This window comes from Corylus avellana, chromosome 3 (assembly GCF_965113065.1).
Source record: "Corylus avellana chromosome 3, dhCorAvel1.hap1.2, whole genome shotgun sequence".
NCBI lineage: Eukaryota > Viridiplantae > Streptophyta > Magnoliopsida > Fagales > Betulaceae > Corylus > Corylus avellana.
In genome coordinates, this window is record NC_142492.1 from 6,825,866 (window position 1) to 6,846,063 (window position 20,198).

At 35.2% G+C, this 20,198-nt stretch overlaps 2 protein-coding genes across 3 annotated transcripts; one reads left to right on the forward strand and one right to left on the reverse strand.

The window, feature by feature from the left end:
* Positions 1–220: 220 nt before the first annotated feature.
* Positions 221–9,901, reverse strand: LOC132176052 (zinc finger BED domain-containing protein RICESLEEPER 1). The gene is made up of 4 exons (XM_059588164.2): positions 9,684–9,901; positions 1,065–3,062; positions 751–816; positions 221–647 (listed from the first exon to the last, which is right to left on the reverse strand). The coding sequence occupies exons 2-3, from the start codon at positions 3,034–3,036 to the stop codon at positions 761–763; spliced, it is 2,028 nt and encodes a 675-aa protein (XP_059444147.1). The 5' UTR covers positions 3,037–3,062; positions 9,684–9,901; the 3' UTR covers positions 221–647; positions 751–760.
* Positions 9,902–12,271: 2,370 nt separating this feature from the next.
* On the forward strand, positions 12,272–19,397 carry NADK3 (NAD(H) kinase 3). 2 transcript variants are annotated; one of them, XM_059586916.2, is made up of 5 exons: positions 12,272–12,501; positions 16,848–17,102; positions 17,277–17,357; positions 18,020–18,171; positions 18,271–19,397. In XM_059586916.2, the coding sequence occupies exons 1-5, from the start codon at positions 12,409–12,411 to the stop codon at positions 18,653–18,655; spliced, it is 966 nt and encodes a 321-aa protein (XP_059442899.2). In that variant the 5' UTR covers positions 12,272–12,408; the 3' UTR covers positions 18,656–19,397. The 2 variants fall into 2 exon arrangements, with proteins under 2 accessions (XP_059442899.2, XP_059442901.2); XM_059586918.2 differs by having other exon boundaries at positions 16,857–17,102.
* Positions 19,398–20,198: the final 801 nt, after the last annotated feature.

The following is a 20,198-nucleotide window of genomic DNA, read 5'->3' on the forward strand; positions in this document are numbered from 1 at the left end:
TTATCATCACGAATGAATTCTCTCAACCAATCACTTGCAAAGAGTATGTGACAACTGTTTTTCGTCGCTAGAAATGTTTTAACAACAATTTTTTTATCCTTTAATTAAGATAGTTTTTCGTCACTAAAACCACCTTTCTCGTACTGAAAAGGAGGAAGTACAAGTTAAAAAGGGTTTCCATACTCCACATTCTTCAGGCAAAAGATCCTTGTTTTTTGGGTACTGTTTTGGTTATCAAGTTCCTGATATCTTAAAAAAGCCCAAGAATCTAACAGGAAAAATCCCCTACTCCTACAAGAAAAAACCCTAAAAGCAAGAACCGGCACCTGATGATGTATGGGAGGACACTGAACACGTCCTCAATGTCCAAGGCATCATCAACGGTGGAGCAGCTTTACTTTGAAGAGAGAAAGAGAGTGAAGGTCCCTCTAATACAAGCATAATTGTCTGCATCTCATTGTTCTCCTAAAATATACATTGCTTCTTGATCAATACTACAGATGATAAGAAATTTACCTAACTGTGACATATGAACATGCAGAAGAAGTAGGGGTATAATTAACAACACTACAGCAGCTTCTAGAATAAGGCCTTGTGTGTAAAAAAACCAATCAGACGGCATCATACGAGCCGATGGATCCATCAACCTTGCAAGACAACGCGATCAAATGAAAAATAAGACAAATCACATATATATAATTAACACCACAAGAATTGGATATTTTGATGACAAAACCAATAGAAACATACCCTAGGCAAATTAATTTGATTCAATGAGAAGGGGTAGGGCAGAAAGGCTCGAGGATGGATTGAAATCTGATACAGATGAGTGAAAAATAATTAGAAATATATTACCAATTAGAATGGATCAAAGAAACGTTACGTGTACTTTCAAGTCTTACTTTTTAATATGGAAGTAACATCACCATTAATGTGAAATATACAAATTAACTCATCTAAAATTTAATAGTGATTTTCACTGTTACATCAAAGACTAAGCACTTCGAAGTACATATAACATTTCTCAAATTCAAATATTCATGGTAAAAATATGGTGCACATACCTCTTGACTCCATCCGCATCCAATCTTGTGTGCATATCAGAGCCTGTAGAGTATCAGCATTCAGTGAACTTCTACAATTATCAAGCACTCTACCTCCAGTGCTAAATGCCAACTCTGGTGCAACAGTGGACATAGGCGTTCCTAGAACATCACGTGCCATCATTGACAAAATGGGGTACCTTGGCATATGAACTTTCCACCAATTTAATATATTGAAATCACAATTACGAGGAAACACCGGTTCTTCTAAATATTTGTCCAAGTCTGATATTGCATTTTGACTCAGAGAAGTCTCGTGAAGAAATTTGTCAAAGCCCCTTAGTCTATCCCTGGTGTCATTACTAGTACTTGGTAAGCTGCTACCAGGCAAAGCTGAGCCTTGATCAACCATCGTTGAGCAGATAGAGTATGCATTGAAGAGTTCCTTTATACCATCAGACACTTCTTTGATACGATCCAAAGCAGTACTGCCATAAATCTGAGAGTAGTAGTATTCCACTAACTTCATTTTGAATCGCGGATCTAAGATCACTGCTACTGCCAAAGCCAAACTGCACTTGCTCCAATATTTATCAAATTTAGCTTTCATCTTCAATGCCATGGAACTAAGAAAATTATCTGGGCTTTTGCACCATTCTATTAATTGAATGTGAACATCACAAATCTCAGGAAAATACATATTTGCAGTTGGGCATTTGTTGCTAGAAAAGACATTAGTGATTTCAACAAAAAGTTTTAAGTAACGAGTAACAGAACTGACCCATTCCCATTCTGTATCAGTTAGAGCTGATGTGTAGGAAGGATCCTGCTCTTGCAAGAGAGAAAATGCACCCCTGTACTCTAAAGCCGTTTCAAGCATGAGATACGATGAGTTCCATCGAATTGGACAATCAAGAAGCAAGTTCTTCTTGCTGTTGATTCCATCTTGTTGGGCAATCTCATTAAACTTTCCTTGTATAACTTGTGAACTTCTAACATATTTGATACTTCCTCGAACCTTTTGGGTCACCTCTCGCAATGCTTCCATAGCATCTTGAACAATTGAAGTTAAAACATGTGCAGCAGATCGCACATCAAATAACTGACCATTACTCAAAAGAGGCCTTTTCTGTGAGATCTGTTCTTTAATTCTTTTGACAATGTCATCATCTGTAGAACAATCATCAAATGTCAAGGCAAACAACTTACAGTCAACATCCCAGTCCATCAAGCACTTGTTAATCACTTCAGAAAGCATGTCTTCAGTATGAGATGAATCAAGTGTGAGGAAATTCAGAATCTTCTTCTGCAATTTCCAATCCTCATCAATATAATGTGCTGTCAAACACAAATACTCAAGGTTTTCTGGCGAAGACCACATTTCAACACAAAGGTTAATTCTTCCATGCAATTTACTTATCGTCTCATACACTTTCAGTTTCTCCTTCCCATAAATTTCCATACAAGCTTGCTCAACAGCACCATTGGGCACAACCTCAAACATCGGCTGAAGATTCTTGACAAACACTTTGAATCCAACATGGTCAACCATGGCCAATGGGTAACCATGTAATATAATCATGCGAGCAAGATCGAGCCGACTCCTCTCCTGATCAAACTTGCTACTTCCAAGGTTAACAATTTCATCCTTTTTCTGATCCTGCTCAAACTTCAAAATTGTTGGCTTAATATAGTCATCTTTTCTCTGGCCTTCATCGAAACTGATACTTGTGAGACTAAGGGAAGTATCTTTTTTTCTTCTCTTTGCTGCAAGTAGTTGAGACACATCAATAGTGGATGATCTTTTCAAACATCGCATTAAGTGGTTTCTCAGATGTGTTGTTCCACTATTACTTGATCCACTGAGTTTCTTGTTACAATGTATACAAACAGCATAACAAATGTCAGCCTTTCTGACCCTCTCAAAGTGATTCCAGACAACAGATGTTAACCTCTTTGGTTTCTTAACAGCTGAGTCATTTGCTATTTCCATTGCATAGGCTTCAAATTTACAAAGGTCTGAAATGAAGAAAAATCGATCCAAATAAGCATAAAAGCCTAGCACAAAAATCCTACGAATCTCCAATATTGATAACACAACAAAGCCACAACATTCATGAAAAACCATCAATTACTCTAAATATGAACTCATCATTAGATCATCAAATATCTACAAGTCATTCAGAAATTTAACAGAGGTCTCTTAACATCCAAATAAAATGTCAGACTGTTATATTTGAAATGAATGCAGGAGGTTGAGCCACCCAAATTACTATAACAAAAATTGAATATTAGAATTCTATATTTCAAAGAGATGCAAGAAGGGAGAACCATCCAAATTGCTCTATAATATCACTTTAAAAGGAATTACAAGTGTAAGCAAAGAAAATGAGTAAATTCCAGTAGGAAATGACGTCTCAGGAGCAAACCAAAAACCAAACCACCTGCCAGTTTGCTCCGTAATAATCCTCACAGACATTTCACCAAACTACAAAATTAAGTTTGATAATCTTTATTGACAAATTTGAATACATACTGTTGGGTTTGAGAATCAGTTACAGTTCCAGTAAGATTTTTGCCCAAATTAGCAGCTAAAAACCTTTCACTATCTCCTCCATAGTACACAAAGTTTCCAACTTTGCTTCCGTTGGACACGCCTTTTACTCAATTGTTGCAAAACTTAGTTCCTTCCTAATCTTGAGAAAAGGCCTTGGACCTGAAATCTAAATCCAAAATAGTTACATCATGGACTAAGATAAAAATTTTCAGCAATAGTCTTGTATGAAGACTGTTGCTATGATACCAAACTGATGTACAACCTATCAGGCAACACCTGTTTGTGCGCTTGTGGCGGGTTTAGGGTTGGGAGAATTGTGGATCAAGGGTTTAGAATTCTAGAAGAAAAGGTTAGGTTCTGTAGATTGAATTATGGCTTGAAAATATTGAAATTTGATGGATGAAAGAAGCTGAACACTAGGGAAAAACACTTGCTAGAATTTTCTGGTAGGAATAAAGGATTGTGCTTTAAAGGATGCTTATAAAGACAATTTACTATCTGAAAGGTTCGAAAATTGTAAGGTTTTATTGTTTCAAAGGGTAATTAGAGACAAGATCAGATTTGGGGTTCTAAATAAGGAAATAACTAGAAAATTTTGTTGATGTTCAGGGGATCAATTAACAATACCCATGAACACAACCCTTGAACAGTAAGTATTAGTGTGCGTTGGAGAAGAAGATGAAGAAGAGAGAGAACACACTCCAACATGCCTAGATACTCAAATTGTGACATCACATAAAGTTAGTTCTACATTGGAAAGATGAATTACCCACATTAAGTGAGTGAATTATAAAGATGCTTATAGGCGCCATTTTCTATATTAGTTCCTTACTAGGTGAGACTGAGCTTTATGAATGATCCTAGGGAACTCTAACTGCAATTTGACTAGTCATTTTAAAGTGATAGCACTTTCCCTGAGTCGTTATAAATGGTATCAAAGCAATCTAATAACACTATATGGTGCTGAGACACTCTATGACATAGATCCTGATGAGGACGTAAATGATTTGAATGGGGGAGACTGTGACACTCCAGAAATTAGTCACACATTGGGAAGATGAATTGTCCATATTGAGTGGGTAGATTATAAAGATGTTCATGGATGCTATGTCCCATATTGGTTCCTTAATAAATGAGATTAGACTTTATAAGTGATTCTAGGAAACTCCAATTGCAACTTAACTAGTTATTTTGGAGTAATAGCGTAAATGTGACTAGCGCTTTCCTTAAGTCATTATACAATTTTTTTTTTATAAATGTCATTATACAAATACTCTCTATTCCATTAATAGAAGTCTAAGTTCGTTGAATACAATGAAACATATGCATATCGACTCTTTCTTACTTTACTTAATAGGACTAGGGTTCCTAATTTCACTATTGAAAAGAAAAAGACCTGATAAAACCCAACAAAAGACTAACACGGACTTGAAAATAAACCCAAAACAATTGGAAACTTCTAGACAACTTAATTACCAAAATACCCTTAATTTACCAGGATTACAAAAAATTACAGATCTACCTCTCATTACCAAACAAACCATAATTTATAAAATAAAACCCAAATTAATGACTGATTCACCCTAGGCTCCTAATATCGACCTTTATAACCATATAAAATCCATCTTAATCCAATGTTATACATGAATCCTACACATGAAAAGTTTTAAGTTGCCAGAACAGAAAACTACTTTAACCACAGCAACTTGATCTTTCTTCAATGGCTGCATCAATTTAGTTGCTCATGGGCACAATAAAAGTAATAAACATATTCTCAGTGTGGGGGGAAAAAGATCCAGAGCAAACCAAATATGGTCATAAGAAACTACAGGTGAGGCAAGAGGGTTAAGATCCAAAACTTATGGCACACTAAACCAACATAAACAATTCCAAAAAGTCACAGAATAAATGAAAAACATTAAGTTTTTTTTTTTTTTTTTTTTTTTTTTTGGGAACTAAACTAAATTCTTTTGAAATAAATTTGGAACATTTTCAATTTTTGCAAATCTTTGTGCGAGAACCAAATATTCTCAAGACTAGTGTTAGATGGTGTTTCATTAGATGATAACATTCTAATACCCGTTGGAATAATGCTTCACCTGACTTTAATTTCACTTGTTTTTTATTTATTAACATTTTTATTTATCCTCCATTACTTCTATAATGATATGTCTAGAGTTGGCATACATCAGATCTCTTACTTTCTACTTCTCAGCCATTTCAACTGAATAATTAAATAAAATCTTAGTTTAGAAATCCCATTTGGAATGAACAACGACACATTTAAAGACTCAAATTATAACATTGTTATGATAAAAATTTTAAAGAAAAGCACAGAAACTTTTTTAAAAAGAAAAATGGTAAATCAAAATGATACAAATCAAGTGTATTGGGCTTATCACTTGTACATTGTATCATTATAATGTAGAGTACCCTAGGATATGCATGTGACATGATGCAATACACCAACAGTTAAGATACACCTATAAGATATATATCAAAAAAAGTCAAAACATGAATAATATCAATATCATAAGAATATCTCGTTTATCATAAACAGTTGATGTTTTACTTTAATGAACCACAAACATAAAACCAAATTAAATGTAAGAATCTAGACCAAAAGAGATGGATATAGAACAACCCAATTATCCAAGCCCATTACGCATGCCCTTATTTCATTAAAGTCAAACAACAAGAAAATTAGATAAATCAACCCATTTTCACAATAATACTATGAGAAACTTGACAGTCGATCTTTCATGTAAATTATAAATAAAAAAATTAAAATAAAAAAAAAAACATAATCATAAAAAATTAAGAATATTAACTGGAAACATTTCATCAAGCACAAGTAATCCCAAGCAGCAAGAACTAAGAAAAATTGCAATTACAGCCCCAACTCCTCTCCCACTCCTCCCTCCTCCCTCCCCACAAAAGAAAAAAAAAAAGGGGAAAAAGAAGGAAGAGAGTCTACACTCTAAAGGCATCATTTCACATACATCAAGAATTGAAAATGTAGCTCCCAATCAACCAAAACCCAATATGCATGCTTGCTTGTGATCATCCACAGCATATTGAATTAATTTGCTACAGAACTATTATAAAACGGATGCAAACTTCAACAAAAAAACTTCAACTTTTTACTGAGCAATGCCGTTGGAGGCCTATGGTAGACGGTATTTCCTTTGATTCCATATTGGAGGATGATGCTAGTTGGTTGGAGAGAGACATTGAAGAGGATGAGGTCAGAAAGGTAGTATTCAAGATGAATGACCATAAGGCGCCGGGCCCCGATGGGTTTTCTATGACTTTCTTCCAAACTTGCTGGGAGGTTGTAAGGGAGGATAGTATGAAGGTGCAGGAGGGTTGTTCGAGAAGAGCCTCGATGCTTCTTTCATTTCACTTATTCTGAAGGTTCCCGGTGCTATCAATCTCAAAGACTTCCGGCTGATTAGCCTTGTGGGAGGTATCTACAAAATCATAACCAAGGTTTTAGCAAATAGATTGAAGGTAGTTCTGGATAAGATTATATCCCAGTCGCAAAGTGCTTTTATTAAGGGTAGGCAGATTTTAGATCCTATCTTGATTTCTAATGAATGCCTTGATAGTTGGTTGAGATTTGGGGAGCCACGAGTTATTTGCAAAATGGATCTGGAAAAAGCTTATGATCATGTGAATTGAGATTTCTTGCTATATTTGCTAAGGAGGAGTGGTTTTGGGGGGATTTGGTGTTCTTGTATAGAACATTGCATTTCTTCGGTGCGATTCTCGATTCTGGTCAATGGTTCTCCTAATGGTTTTTTTAGTAGTTCCAGGGGATTGAGACAAGGGGACCCCCTGTCTCCTCTGTTGTTTGTTTTTGTGATGGAAGCTTTGAGCAGGATGATTTCAGCGGCAGTTAATGGGGGGCTGCTAGAAGGCTTCAAGTGAGGAATGTGGAGCAAGTAGGTATGTTAGCCGGTATTCTAGGGTGTGGGGTTGCCTCTTTGCCAGTAAAGTACCTTGGTATGCCGTTGGGGGCCTCTTATAAGGCTAAGCATATTTGGGATGGAGTTATCGAGAGACAAGAACATCGGTTGGCCAGTTGAAAAATGTTGTATTAGTCGAAGGGTGGCAGGGTCACGCTTATCAAGAGTACTCTCGCTAACTTGCCTACTTATTATTTGTCTCTTTTTCCTATTCCGATTAGCGTTGCTAAGCGCATTGAGAAGCTACAACGTACTTTCTTATGGGGTGGGCTAGGCGAAGAGTTCAAGTATCACTTGGTGAAGTGGTCGAAGGTTTGCACTCCGATTAAGGAAGGCGGGATGGGTATTAGAAACTTAATGGTGTTCAATCGCGCCCTGCTAGGGAAATGGTTGTGGCATTATGGATCGGAAAGAGATGCTTGGTGGAGGGTTGTGGCGGATGCGAAGTTGCGAAGTTTATGGGGAGGGTGGTGCTCTATGGAGCTTGGAGGAACTTTTGGGGTGGGATTATGGAAGAATATTAGGAAAGGGTGGGACACTTTCAAAGGCTTTACTCGTTTTGAGGTGGGGGATGGGACTAGGGTTCGCTTTTGGCATGATTTGTGGTGTGGAGATACGGCTCTGAAGGTAGCTTTCCCTGATTTATTCAGTATTGCTTGTGCAAAGGACGCCTCAGTTGCGGCTCATTTGGAGGTTCTGGGTGGCTCTAATAAGTGGAATGTTAGTTTTTCTAGAGAGGCTCGTGATTGGGAGGTGGATGTATTTGCCTCTTTTTTACAGGTGTTGCATTATGCCCGAGTGAGACGAGGGTGTGAAGATAGGTTGTAATGGATCTCCTCCAAAAGAGGTCGTTTCTAGGTTAAGCTTCTCTTTGCTTCCTTGGCATGTACTAAAGGGAGGCGATTCCCTTGGAAGAGTGTGTGGCGTACACAAGCTCTTCCGAGGGCGATCTTCTTTGAGTGATCGGCGGCTTTGGACAAAATTCTGACCCTAGACAACCTAAGGAAGCGACATGTGATTGTGACGAACAAATGTTGTATGTGCAAGAGGAGTGAAGAGATGGTGGATCATCTTCTTCTTCATTGTGAGGTAGCTTATGCTTTGTGGAGTGCCTTTTTTGGTCGGTTTGGGTTGTCTTGAGTGATGCCGAGACGGGTTTCCGATTTGTTCGCCTATTGGTGGTCTTCAGGGTAGGAGGGGGAGTGCCGCGGTCTGGAAGATGGTGCCTACTTGCTTTCATACTTTGTGTTTTGAGGACTTGGAGGGGTCCTTGGAAGACATATTATCCTCTTGCTTTCATACTTCGTACCTTAGGACTGTGGCACATGTCTTTCCGGTGTCGATTAGTTATGATAATTTTCTTGTTCGCTTTTCCCTTTCTAGTTAGGTGATCCTACTGTATACTTCCGATGTACTTTGGGGTACCTTTACGCTTTCAATATGACTGGTTATTACTTTAAAAATAAAAAAATAAAAAAAAATAAAACTTTAACAAAATTTCCTCCGGCTTCATACATCACCTACAACTTCAGATTGTCAACAAAAAGTTTAAAAAAGGAAAAACAGAAAAAGCCACAAATTTGGGTCACCAAAATATGATAGTAATTTCAAATTCAGGCTTCCTGATAACCAACCATAGTTTACCATTTCTTAAGTGCAACAAGCGGTCCTTATTGAACCAAAACCAACCTGCTAGCCTGCACTATATCAAACACAGTCATGAAACTAACGGGTCAATTCAACCCATACGGGAGGGACAACCCTCTCATAACTCGAATTAGAACCTCAATTCAAATTATGCTTTTTCCAAGTTGCTAACTTTGAAACAGATTATCCACAACTTTTCATCAACAACAACCAAAACCCAAATTAAAAAATAAAAAATTGCAAATTACAACAAAATCACAAAATAATAATAATAATAATAATTTCAGCTCCAATATCCTCTACAACCAGAAATTCAACACACAATCAAAATTCCAACACGTGGGTCATCTCAAAATATTCCAAGCAAGCATCCAATAACATGAACAAATCTCAAGTGATAGAAAAAAGTTAAAAATGGAAGTAATCGATAAAATAAAAAATAAAAAAACTGTAATTAGGTCTTACAGAGGCTGTTGCAGAAGCTGTGCGTTGAGCTTCAGGGAAAGTCCGATCGGAGGGTCCGGTTGTGTTAGGGTTGGATTGTGAAGGTAACCCTGAAAAGAGACTGAACCCGTTCTTGGTCTGAGAGAAAATGGGTTAGGTCCGATAAGGGTATACCCAGATTGGTTCGGCTTGGTTTGTTGTATGTGAGTTGGGTTTGGTCCTGGACATTGGGTGGGTCAACGCCTTATTTGGATATATTCATATTCAATTGAATCATAGAAGATAAGGTTTGGGTACATGCAATTGGACCCTTTTGAAGTAGTAACCCAAGCTTGGGTCCGATGTCAGCCGTGGGTTGACAAAAGGGTTAGGCTTAAATTTTGTGAATCTTTATTAATTTATTTTATTTTATTTTATTGTAACTTTTAATAATGTTTTTTTTTTTTTTTTTTTTTTTACATCCATGTTACACTAATGGACGTGTTTTAAATGGTTTCTTATATTAGTAACTTAAAAAAAATATTAATTACATAAAACATGTTGCATTTACCAATGTGACATGAATATGATAAATTGGTTTGAAGAATAGCATTACTCCAAAGGTTAGAGGTAGTTCAATAAAATTTTAGGCTTAATGCGATAAGTTTAAATGATTTTTTAATTTATTTTTTTTCTTTAATTATATTTTTTTGTTTGTGATAATTAAGTTATAAAATAAATAAATGGAAAAAGTGTAAAATTAGTCCATATGGTTTTCTTGACTTGCAATCAATCCATTGCGATATTAAAATAAATTCAAAGGTCCCTTAAGTATACTAAAAAAATAATTGAGTCTTTATAGTCAAATTCCGTTCACTAACTGAACAGATTATGATAGTGTTAAACGTTAAAGCCAATAAAATTGTGATATTTTTCTTATTTAAGTAAGTGTCACACTAACAAAATTTGTTAAATTAGTGAATGAAATTTGATTGTAAGGACTAAATTATTTTGTTGACAGAGACCTTTTAATCAATTTTGATACCACATGTAGCTAATTGTAAATCAAATAAACCATAATGACTGATTTTGTATTATTCCCTAAATAAATTATATGTAACTCAACACAAAATATGTAGTCCATTAAAATTAAATGTCACCCAACAAAGATGAATTTTGCATGTCATTTGGATAAAATTAATAGTAAAAAGTGAGAACGACGATTTTTAAATAAATAAATAATATATGAACTAAAAATTAAAACTAATATTTGTTTATAAAAAATATCACAATTAAATTTATCACCTTAAACCTTAAAATCTAGAAAAATGCTACTTAACATTTTCAAGTATTCATCTTGAAGCATTTTTGTCTATGTGGCGTTTTTTTCTTTCAAACAAAAAAAAAAAAAAACAAAAAAACAAAACAAAACAAAAAACAAAACAAAATCAAAATCAAAAAGTAAAAATAAATAAATAAATAAAAAAAATAAAAATGTTAAGAAATTAATACTTGAAAATGCTGAATAACATTTCTCTAAAATTTATAGAGCACTGCTTAATTTATAAGAAATACTATTTATCCATCTTCATTCATAATTTTTTTAAAAATCTGGATACTAAAAAGGCCTGTCCGGACGGACTACTTATCAGACACATTCAACTTTTCAATCTTTTAGCTTAGTTTGTCTTTAGGTTTAGGTTTAATTTTTCATAATCATGTGTATCTAAATTCTCCACTAAGGTTGAGGATGAAGCTTTACCGATGAAGAACAACAATACTTTAATGTATGTTAATTTTATCTGATTTTATGGATTTTAATGTTTCAATTGTTTTACTTCAACTCAATTTATGGAATGATATTCTTGGATATCTTTTGTGGTTCAATGATACATATGATGATTTAAGATAATTTAATGTAATTGATTGCTTGGTTTTCTTTCTAAAAAAAAAAATTTGATATCCCTTATGATTTATTCTACGAATACACTTGATAATTTGATTTAAATTGAATTTCTTTTGTAATTTGTGCAAATAATGGATACATATGATGATTTTGATTAACTCTTTGAAGCATAGTAAACATTACATAAGATTTTTATTGTGAGAATTTCAGATAATATTGATGAACATGGAATATGTTGTTATGATTAACTCTTTTGATTTATTTCATCTTATTTAGTTTATGTTTTATCTTTTATTTTCAAAACCCAAAATCAAATCTTTTTTCGGAACTAGATTATGATTATATTAGTTTAGATATAATTTATTTTTCAAAAATAAAATTTTCCATGGTATCGACCTTGTACTTGCAATCATTTATTGCAAACGATTCGTGCACTTGTGAGTACAATTAAAATTTCACAAACAAGTTTTTAGATCTCCGTGATTTAATGATAATTTGAAAAATAAAATAATTGGAGATTCACGAGAAATTGAAGAATAAACGTCTCTTAAATCTATTTCTTATTCTAAAGTATTTTTTGTCTAATTATTCTAAAGTATTAAGCCTCTGGAATGTCCAACAATACGAGAAACATTTCCATCAGTCAACTACTGCGGCGGAGGAATCAGGAGTCATGTGAAAAAACTTGAAAAGAATAAATATAAAACAATAACAAAAAGAAAAGAAAAGAGAAAAGAATTTGGCTGCATTAGCATTGCGGTAATGGTGTTGTCATGGGCTACGGCCCTTCTATTCAACCCAACTCACTGCTCCACAACACTCTAGAGAGAGCGGGAGACACAGAGAAAGAGAGAAAGAGAGATGGCGAGAAGGAGATTGTTGCTGCTGTTGAAATCGTTCGACTATTACCCAATGCGCCAATTAAACGGTCATTCTCGGATCACCAACCCCCAGGTACTACCATTTATATGCTCTGCTCCGTTTTGATCTGGTGTTCGCTGGAACGTGAATCTTTACGTGGACCCTCATACATGAACCATTTCCTCAAATGGGTTCATTTCGTTTTCCTTGTTTTTATTGTTTTGTCGTAACTATTGGTTTGGTAGTTGGCTGGGCATTCGAGTTGTTTGATAAATTGTCAAAGACGGTATTTTTGTTCAGTGCTATATGTCTATGCTTTGCTTGGAGTCCTAGAAGAATCTCATTGGAAAATTAAAACGATGAATATGAGAATGAGAAAGTGAGGAAAGAAATGAATTTAGTATTTTTGTTTCGATTTGAAGCTTACAGGAGTTTAGAAACTTGTGTGAAGCCCCCCACATATGAGGCTATCCGATGTGGTTTCTTCTTATTGTTATCATTTGCCTTAACATTCATGTATTTTTCGTCTCATAAGAAGTTGATGGTTTCTAAAACCAAAGAAAGCCAAGGTTCTTTCTTCTATTTTAATATAGATGTATTCTTTTTATTTTCTAATCACGATAAGATGTAAATGTTGCTATCAAGAAAATGTAAGAAAATAAATTTAGGTTTTTCATTTGAAACTGAGAAAACAAAGATCTCTATCCAATTGAGACTAGTTTTTCTAAATTTATTTGGACTTGGATTTGTTATAAAATTAAACTACATAAAATGGAAAGTTCAGATTTTTTTATTTCTGCTCCACAACCACGGTTCAGTAACACTTTTGAAGTACTTTTTGTCTTGATTTTTTTAACTTCACTACATCATATGAACTTTTACAAGTGAGATAATTTGTAACAGTGCTAAGCAATCCAATTTATTAGTTATATATTTTTTTGGTCGGACGTAGTTACTTAAATAAGGTAGAAGTTTTTGGTTGAAGTCGTACCTTTGTTTGTTTTTCCCCTTCTCTTATATTTTCGTTTGGGAGTTTTATATGATTAATGATTGTGAGAACAATGTCATCTAAGGAGTGGATTTTTTTTCTTCTTTTCAAACTTTATGTTATCGCTTATTAATGGAATATTTCAATTGCCAAAAGACAACCCTTTTGACCATCTGAACAATTAGCTCAGCGACTGGAAAATATCAAATTTAAATGTTAGGGTTGCTTACTTCATCATTTTCTTGACCCTTGAACATTACGTGCACTGGATTTTATCAAATTAAATATCTACTTAAATGGCTGTAACTAAGTTCCGTGATCTGAATAAGATTTGAATTACTTTGTTCAGTTGAAAGAAGCATAATATCAAATTCTAACTGAAGGAATAAAATATTTGGATGAATTACCCCCCTCCACAACGAAGTTACCTACCCCAATCGCACCTACACCTCCAAACTGCAACTCATTGCAACTCGGACCTATAAACTACCAAAATATTTTGAGTTGCCCCCTATATCAAATATAATCATTATTTTGGATGGAAAACATTATACGTGCCACACATGCGCATGAGTCAGTTATTCTGTAAAAAATACCCTTAGTTTGAGGGATAAAATTACAAAACTATCCCTAACAAAGGGGCGGCTCCTAAGGATGGCCACAGCCAACCCCTCTGTTGGGGGGTTGCGACCACAGCCACCTCCATCCTAGAAGGGGTCGTGGTGGCCACCCTGTCAATTAGGGGGGTTGTGACCATCTCAACCTCGATCCCCTTCCGAATGCAACATGGTGTGCTCCATTCCTGTCCAATCCATTACTGTGAAACTCCCACATTGATTCCCTAAAGGGGGTTGCGGTGGCCACCCCCCTATTAGGTAGCTTGCGGCCATTGTGACCAACGTCCCAAAGGGGGTGGCCACGACCAGCCCCACCTCACCTCAGAAGCCGTATTAGGAGCCACCTATTGATTACGGGCAGTATCATAATGTTGTCCCTCAAACTGTTAAGTCATTAGTTATCCCTAACTTTGAAATGTTAGGAAAAGATGAATTTAACTATTTAAGTAATATTCTAACACTCATCTTACATGTAGACTCAAACCTTTCCTTAATAAGTGAAACCTAACATATATAATATTTAATTGAAATGAGAGGTGAATTATAGAGATAGAGTTCGAATTTAGGACTTCTACTTTGTTACTATGTTAAACTATCACTGGCATTAAAAACTTAAGCCGATAAAAAAAGGTAAAATTTAATTACTTAGTTAATATTTTAATACAAACTAGGTGTTTTTTTTGTAGAAGGACATCTCATGCGCATGTGACTAGTGCGTGACATTCTCTATTCAAAATGACAGCCAAATTTGACCCAAGGGAAAACTTGAAACATTTTGGTAGTTTATAGGTTTGAGTCGCAGTGAGTTGTAGTTGGGAGGTGTATGTACAAGTTGGGTAGTAGTTTGGGGGAGTAAAGTGTAATTCACCCAAAATATTTCGTGCACATGAACTAAAGAGTACAAATGTTATTCTTTCTACATACCAAGTTTCTAGAGGGAATTTTGGCATTAATTTTTAAAGAGGAGGGTTACATTAACCTTGAATAGGAGAAATATTTACTTATATCACTCACCATGATTTATAGGGAGTTTTCTTTTCTTTTAAAAGAACTGATTAAAGGGAACCACTTGAAGAAGCATTTGCCATAATTTTGATAAAAATAATCTCTTCTGTTAGAGGAGAAGTGATCATTCTGAAAGAAAAATGTTTAACATATTCTTAGAGAAGCGCTTATTTTACATCTTATTGTGCTAAAAATTAGTTACATAGGCTTTACACATGTGGACCAAACGTGAGATAGGGGCTTGGAATTCCTGTGTGGACTTGGGGTTGGATCATCACCCTTCAAATCAAACATTTTCTTTTCTTATCTCTCCTCTTTGAGGCTGTTCTTTCTTCAGTCTGTCCTTGTCTACCTAAATCAAGTTTATGAATGGCACGTTGATGAGCAAGGGGATTTGCCTAAAATAAGAATTTAAGTGTTAGGATTGATTTGCTGATTAAAGATCTGAAAAGTGCTCAAGTCTATATTTCTTTTAGCCTTCATATATCTTTGAAGGAAATCTCATCTTATTTGAACACTTACCCATCCTTCTTAGATTTTCTCACCTATTTGCAACGTTCACAATACTCTCAAAGAGAGCCAGGAAATAGATTGGGATGTTAGACAAGGTTAAAGATCCAGAATAATTGTTTCACTTGGAAATATATCCTTTCACTGCTAGCTAGACATTTTTTTTGCTTATCCTCCATTGACTTCCACAAATTTGCTTCAGGTTTCTGCTTGAAGGGAGACCTAGCTATCTACTAATAACATTGCCTGAGAGCAGTATCATGTAATTTTGCAATTGTTTAGGCTGATATTAGTGATGGATCATGTTTATGCATGTCTAAGGGTGTGTCTGTTTGTGGGTGTTGTGTTACGTGTATATACATAAATACTTTCCAGTCTTGTAAATTTCTTGAAGTGCTTCAAGAATTAATTTGAAATAATTTTTTTTTTTCTTTGGACTGCGAGGGAAAAAAATGATATGCTCAATAAACCTGCAATTTGGAAGGTCAGGTTTTATTCCTTATGATATAGAAAGTCCTGATAAAAGCTTACTCATTTTGCTTTCAAGAAATTTCATTGAATACCCCAGCCTCTGTAGTGAAATGAAATTCTCTCTCTAGAAGTCATGAATAATTCATATTGTTCTAATATTTACAAAATTAGAAGATGAAGATGTCCTTATGATAACCATCAAGTTTAAAGCGCTCCCCACAACCCACCCATCCCAAACAAAAAAAAAAAAGTTCTCCTGTCTCCTAAACAAATGCTGTCTTCAAACACTACCCGTGGCCCTTTGTTTTGGGCACTATTACTTATGGACAAATCTCACTGACAGGTCTAACACACCTAGGGGCACTCGGCCATTCTTTCTTCAAAATAAATGTGATCAGAAGACTGAAATTCTGATAAAAGCTTACTACTTTTTACGTTAAGTCCCAACAGTTTTTGATAGGTCTTGTTTCAAAAGCTTAAGATCTTTGCCTTTTCTTGTTTCTAGCTCAGATCAGACCTGTGTTTTTATTTGATTGGAGATTTATAAAAACCCTTGTACAACTGTCTGCCTACTAGTTGAGCGAAATTTTTGCTCTGTTTCTTTTGACAGCATAGGGGAGGGGGAAGGAAAGTGTTTGGTGGCCACAGCCTAAAGGAGTGGGGTTGAGGAGGGAGGTGACGGTGGTGTGGAGGGTTTGGGAGAGGTGGAAAAGGGCAATAGGCTTGGTCCAAAAAATAGTTTATAGCATAATCTTTCAATTACCTGAATATATCTTCTCATTTCTCTCACCGTATATTCTAGTATTTTTGTCAATTTGTTTCATCATAGTAATTTAGTTCTTTTGAAGGCATTGCAGATGTTAGATTACTTGGAGAACAGGCGTAAGGTGCACATGGATGCCATAAAATATTGTCAGGAAATTCTGCAGCAAAGGCCAGTTGATTGGGAGCCCATATTCCGTAACAATCTATCACAGCCCATCCGTAACGTAGACCTGGTTATTACAGTTGGTGGTGATGGCACTCTTTTGCAGGCCAGCCATTTCATGGATGATACAGTTCCAATTCTTGGAGTGAATTCTGACCCCACACAGATTGAAGAGGTTAGTTTATTTCTGGAAAACCTGTAGAATTTGGCCTTCATGTCAATGTATTTGTTTCCATGGTCTCTCTTTGCGATTCCTGGAATCAACTGATACCCAAGTTTTGTTTTCAGCCCAAAGATACATCCCTACTGCAAAAGTTTACTTACCTTTGTTTTTTTTTTTTTGGCATAGGTGGAACAGTTCAGCAATGAGTTTGATGCTAATAGAAGCACAGGCCATCTTTGTGCAGCATCTGTCAATAACTTTCAACAAGTAAAACTAGCTCACTGCTTTGACCAAATATAATTGCTATTTCAACTCTTTCATTTAGAGTGTTTTCGAAGCAGCTTCAGCAGACAAATAAAGCTTCAATATATATGTTTAGTGTTCATTTCATGTTCAATTTTTTAGTGAAAAATGAAAATAAAAATAAATGTTGATGTGATTACCAATATAACCACTCACTACTTCCGACTTGCTTCAAAGGAGGTTACTATTAGACTGAAATTACTATTCTGTTTGGTAATGTTTTTTATTTTGAATTATTTGTTAATTTTTTATTTTGAAAAGAGAAAACAAAACAGAGAAAGAAAAAGTGTGATCAAACAAAGCCATATGCCGCATTAGTCAGAATCAATCTTTCCACCTTTTCCCTTGGAAAGCTTCTTAGACGTATTGCTGAAAATTATTGATGTTACAGTTAGAAACCTTAGATATAGAATTTTTTAACTTCTTGTTAAGATGCTTCTTGCACGTGACATGAGATTTAGGCTCTAAATCTCTGGAATCAATATATTCATAATAGAATTGCTCCTCGCATTCTAGCTTTAGATTTTGGTGATAATCTACAGTGTTTTCCAGCAGAAGGCACAAATTCCATTTTATAACAGGCAAATTGCTGGCTTTGTTATATAGAGATAAATACTTTCTTTCAGGTGCTAGACGACATCCTCGCAGGTCATAAGGCTCCTTCCAAATTAACAAGGATATCAATATGTGTAAACTCAGAACTACTGTCAACATATGCTCTTAACGATATCTTAATTGCGCATCCATGTCCAGCGGCACTTTCTCGGTTCTCATTCAAGTAAGAGTCCCGTATATTACATACATAGGATTATATATGTTTCCAAATATTTGTGTGATGTATGATCCCAAAATAATGGGAAAAATTTTTTATCTGCAGAATTAAAAGAGATGACCAGTCTTTTTCCCCTTTAGTGAACTGTCGATCAAGTGGTCTGAGAGTTTCAACAGCTGCTGGTTCGACGGCTGCAATGCTCTCAGCAGGTGGATTTCCAATGCCCATTTTATCTCGGGATCTCCAATATATGGTAAGGGAACCCATTTCCCCTGGAGCAGCCTCTAGCTTGATGCATGGATTAATCAAATCTGATCAGTACATGGAGACCACATCGTTCTGTAAGGAGGGTGTTATATGCATTGATGGTTCTCATATTTGCTATCCTGTCCAAAATGAGGATAGAATTGAAATATCTTCCAGGGCCCCAATTCTGAAAGTATTTTTGCCTCCCCATTTGGTATCAGAGAACAAAAGTGCAGAAAGTTGAGGCAAAATATCTTTATCAGAAAGAAATGGACATTTCTAAGTAAGAGTTGAATATGCAAGACAGGAATAGTAAAGATGAGTTGGAGACGGCACTTATACAAGGGAGATTCTGTCTTGGGAAACACAATATGTAGGTTGAGGTTGAGGTTTACCTTGCAGAAAATTGAGCTACAAGTGTGTTAGCTTCATGGGAATCCTGGATTTCTAAGAGGAATCCGGTTTAAGCATATAGACTTGGTATTTCTCCACACAGTTGGGGCCATATCATGTATATAGTCCACACTCTGTTAGTTTTCCTCAAGCGGAGAATGTAGGGCAAGTTTTAAATAATGTTATTTAGTAGACTGAAATATGACAGCCATATAACTTGGATAACGTAGCAATAAAAATCAATTTTTGATTTTTTTTTCTTTTACAAGTGCTGACCGAGTAACTAATATTCACTGTCATGTCATCAAGTTCGTATATCAGTCTACTAAATAACATTACTCTTTGAAAAAATTGAAATCTAGACTTCCTATAGTTATTTCCATGTAAATCAAGGCTGATCTCTACTGCGTGGCCCGGAGCTTGGAACCTCTCCACGTCATCTACCATGTCCAACATGAAAGCTCTAGTTGTTTTTAGTTTGTTTTTGCAATCTTATTTTGTTTCTGAAGGAAGATGATTGTTAGGGTTGGTGTTAAGTTTCGATGCTCACGATGGAAGTTTTTCTTGCCTTCAATGAAAGATTTTGATGAATTTGTGTCCTCCAGATAGAAGTCCCGATAGATATCTGCCGTTGATGAAGCATGAAATGTTGCATGCATCCAATATTTATTCTTGGAATTCTTTGAGAAACCATTTTTATATCAATTAACCCCAAAAAATAAATAAACAAAAATCAAATAGGGCAACCTATTTTCCCCTGGTTCACACTTGAATGCGAAAAGATGCTATCCTGTTCATGAGCTGCCTAGCAGTGATGTGGCTGAATGATAAATATGTAACTGAATACATACTTTGATATACTTCTTACTTTTAATTACACTTCTAAACTACAAATTTAGAAATTAAGATTTGTAAATGGCACAGAATGTAGGAAATTTATAGCATGGTGGGTAACGTTGGCTGGGGACTATGATTCAAGAAGCAGATGTTACTAGTTTGAATTTTTTTTTTGCTCCCTTTTCCCTCACTTTGTGCATACGTCAAAAAAAAAAAAAAAAAAAAAGTTCAGCACATTTAAGCTAATGAATATCCACAAACTAAAGATTGAGCCATGAAAGAATATATATATATATATATATATATATATATATATATATATAAACTTTTAAAAATTGGTGCTATAAGTAACCTTAGCAAAAAAGAGTTTGAATTTTTACCAAAGTTTCTCTTTGCTTACGAAATTATAACAAAATCCAATCCCATCATTAATTTGGAACTTGCGTCATAAGCACTCTATCCCCGAAGAAAAATAGGATCCCCTCAATTTTAAATAAAATGAAAAGTATTCATTTTATGGATAAGATTTCAAATTGATGCATCTAACTCTAAATATG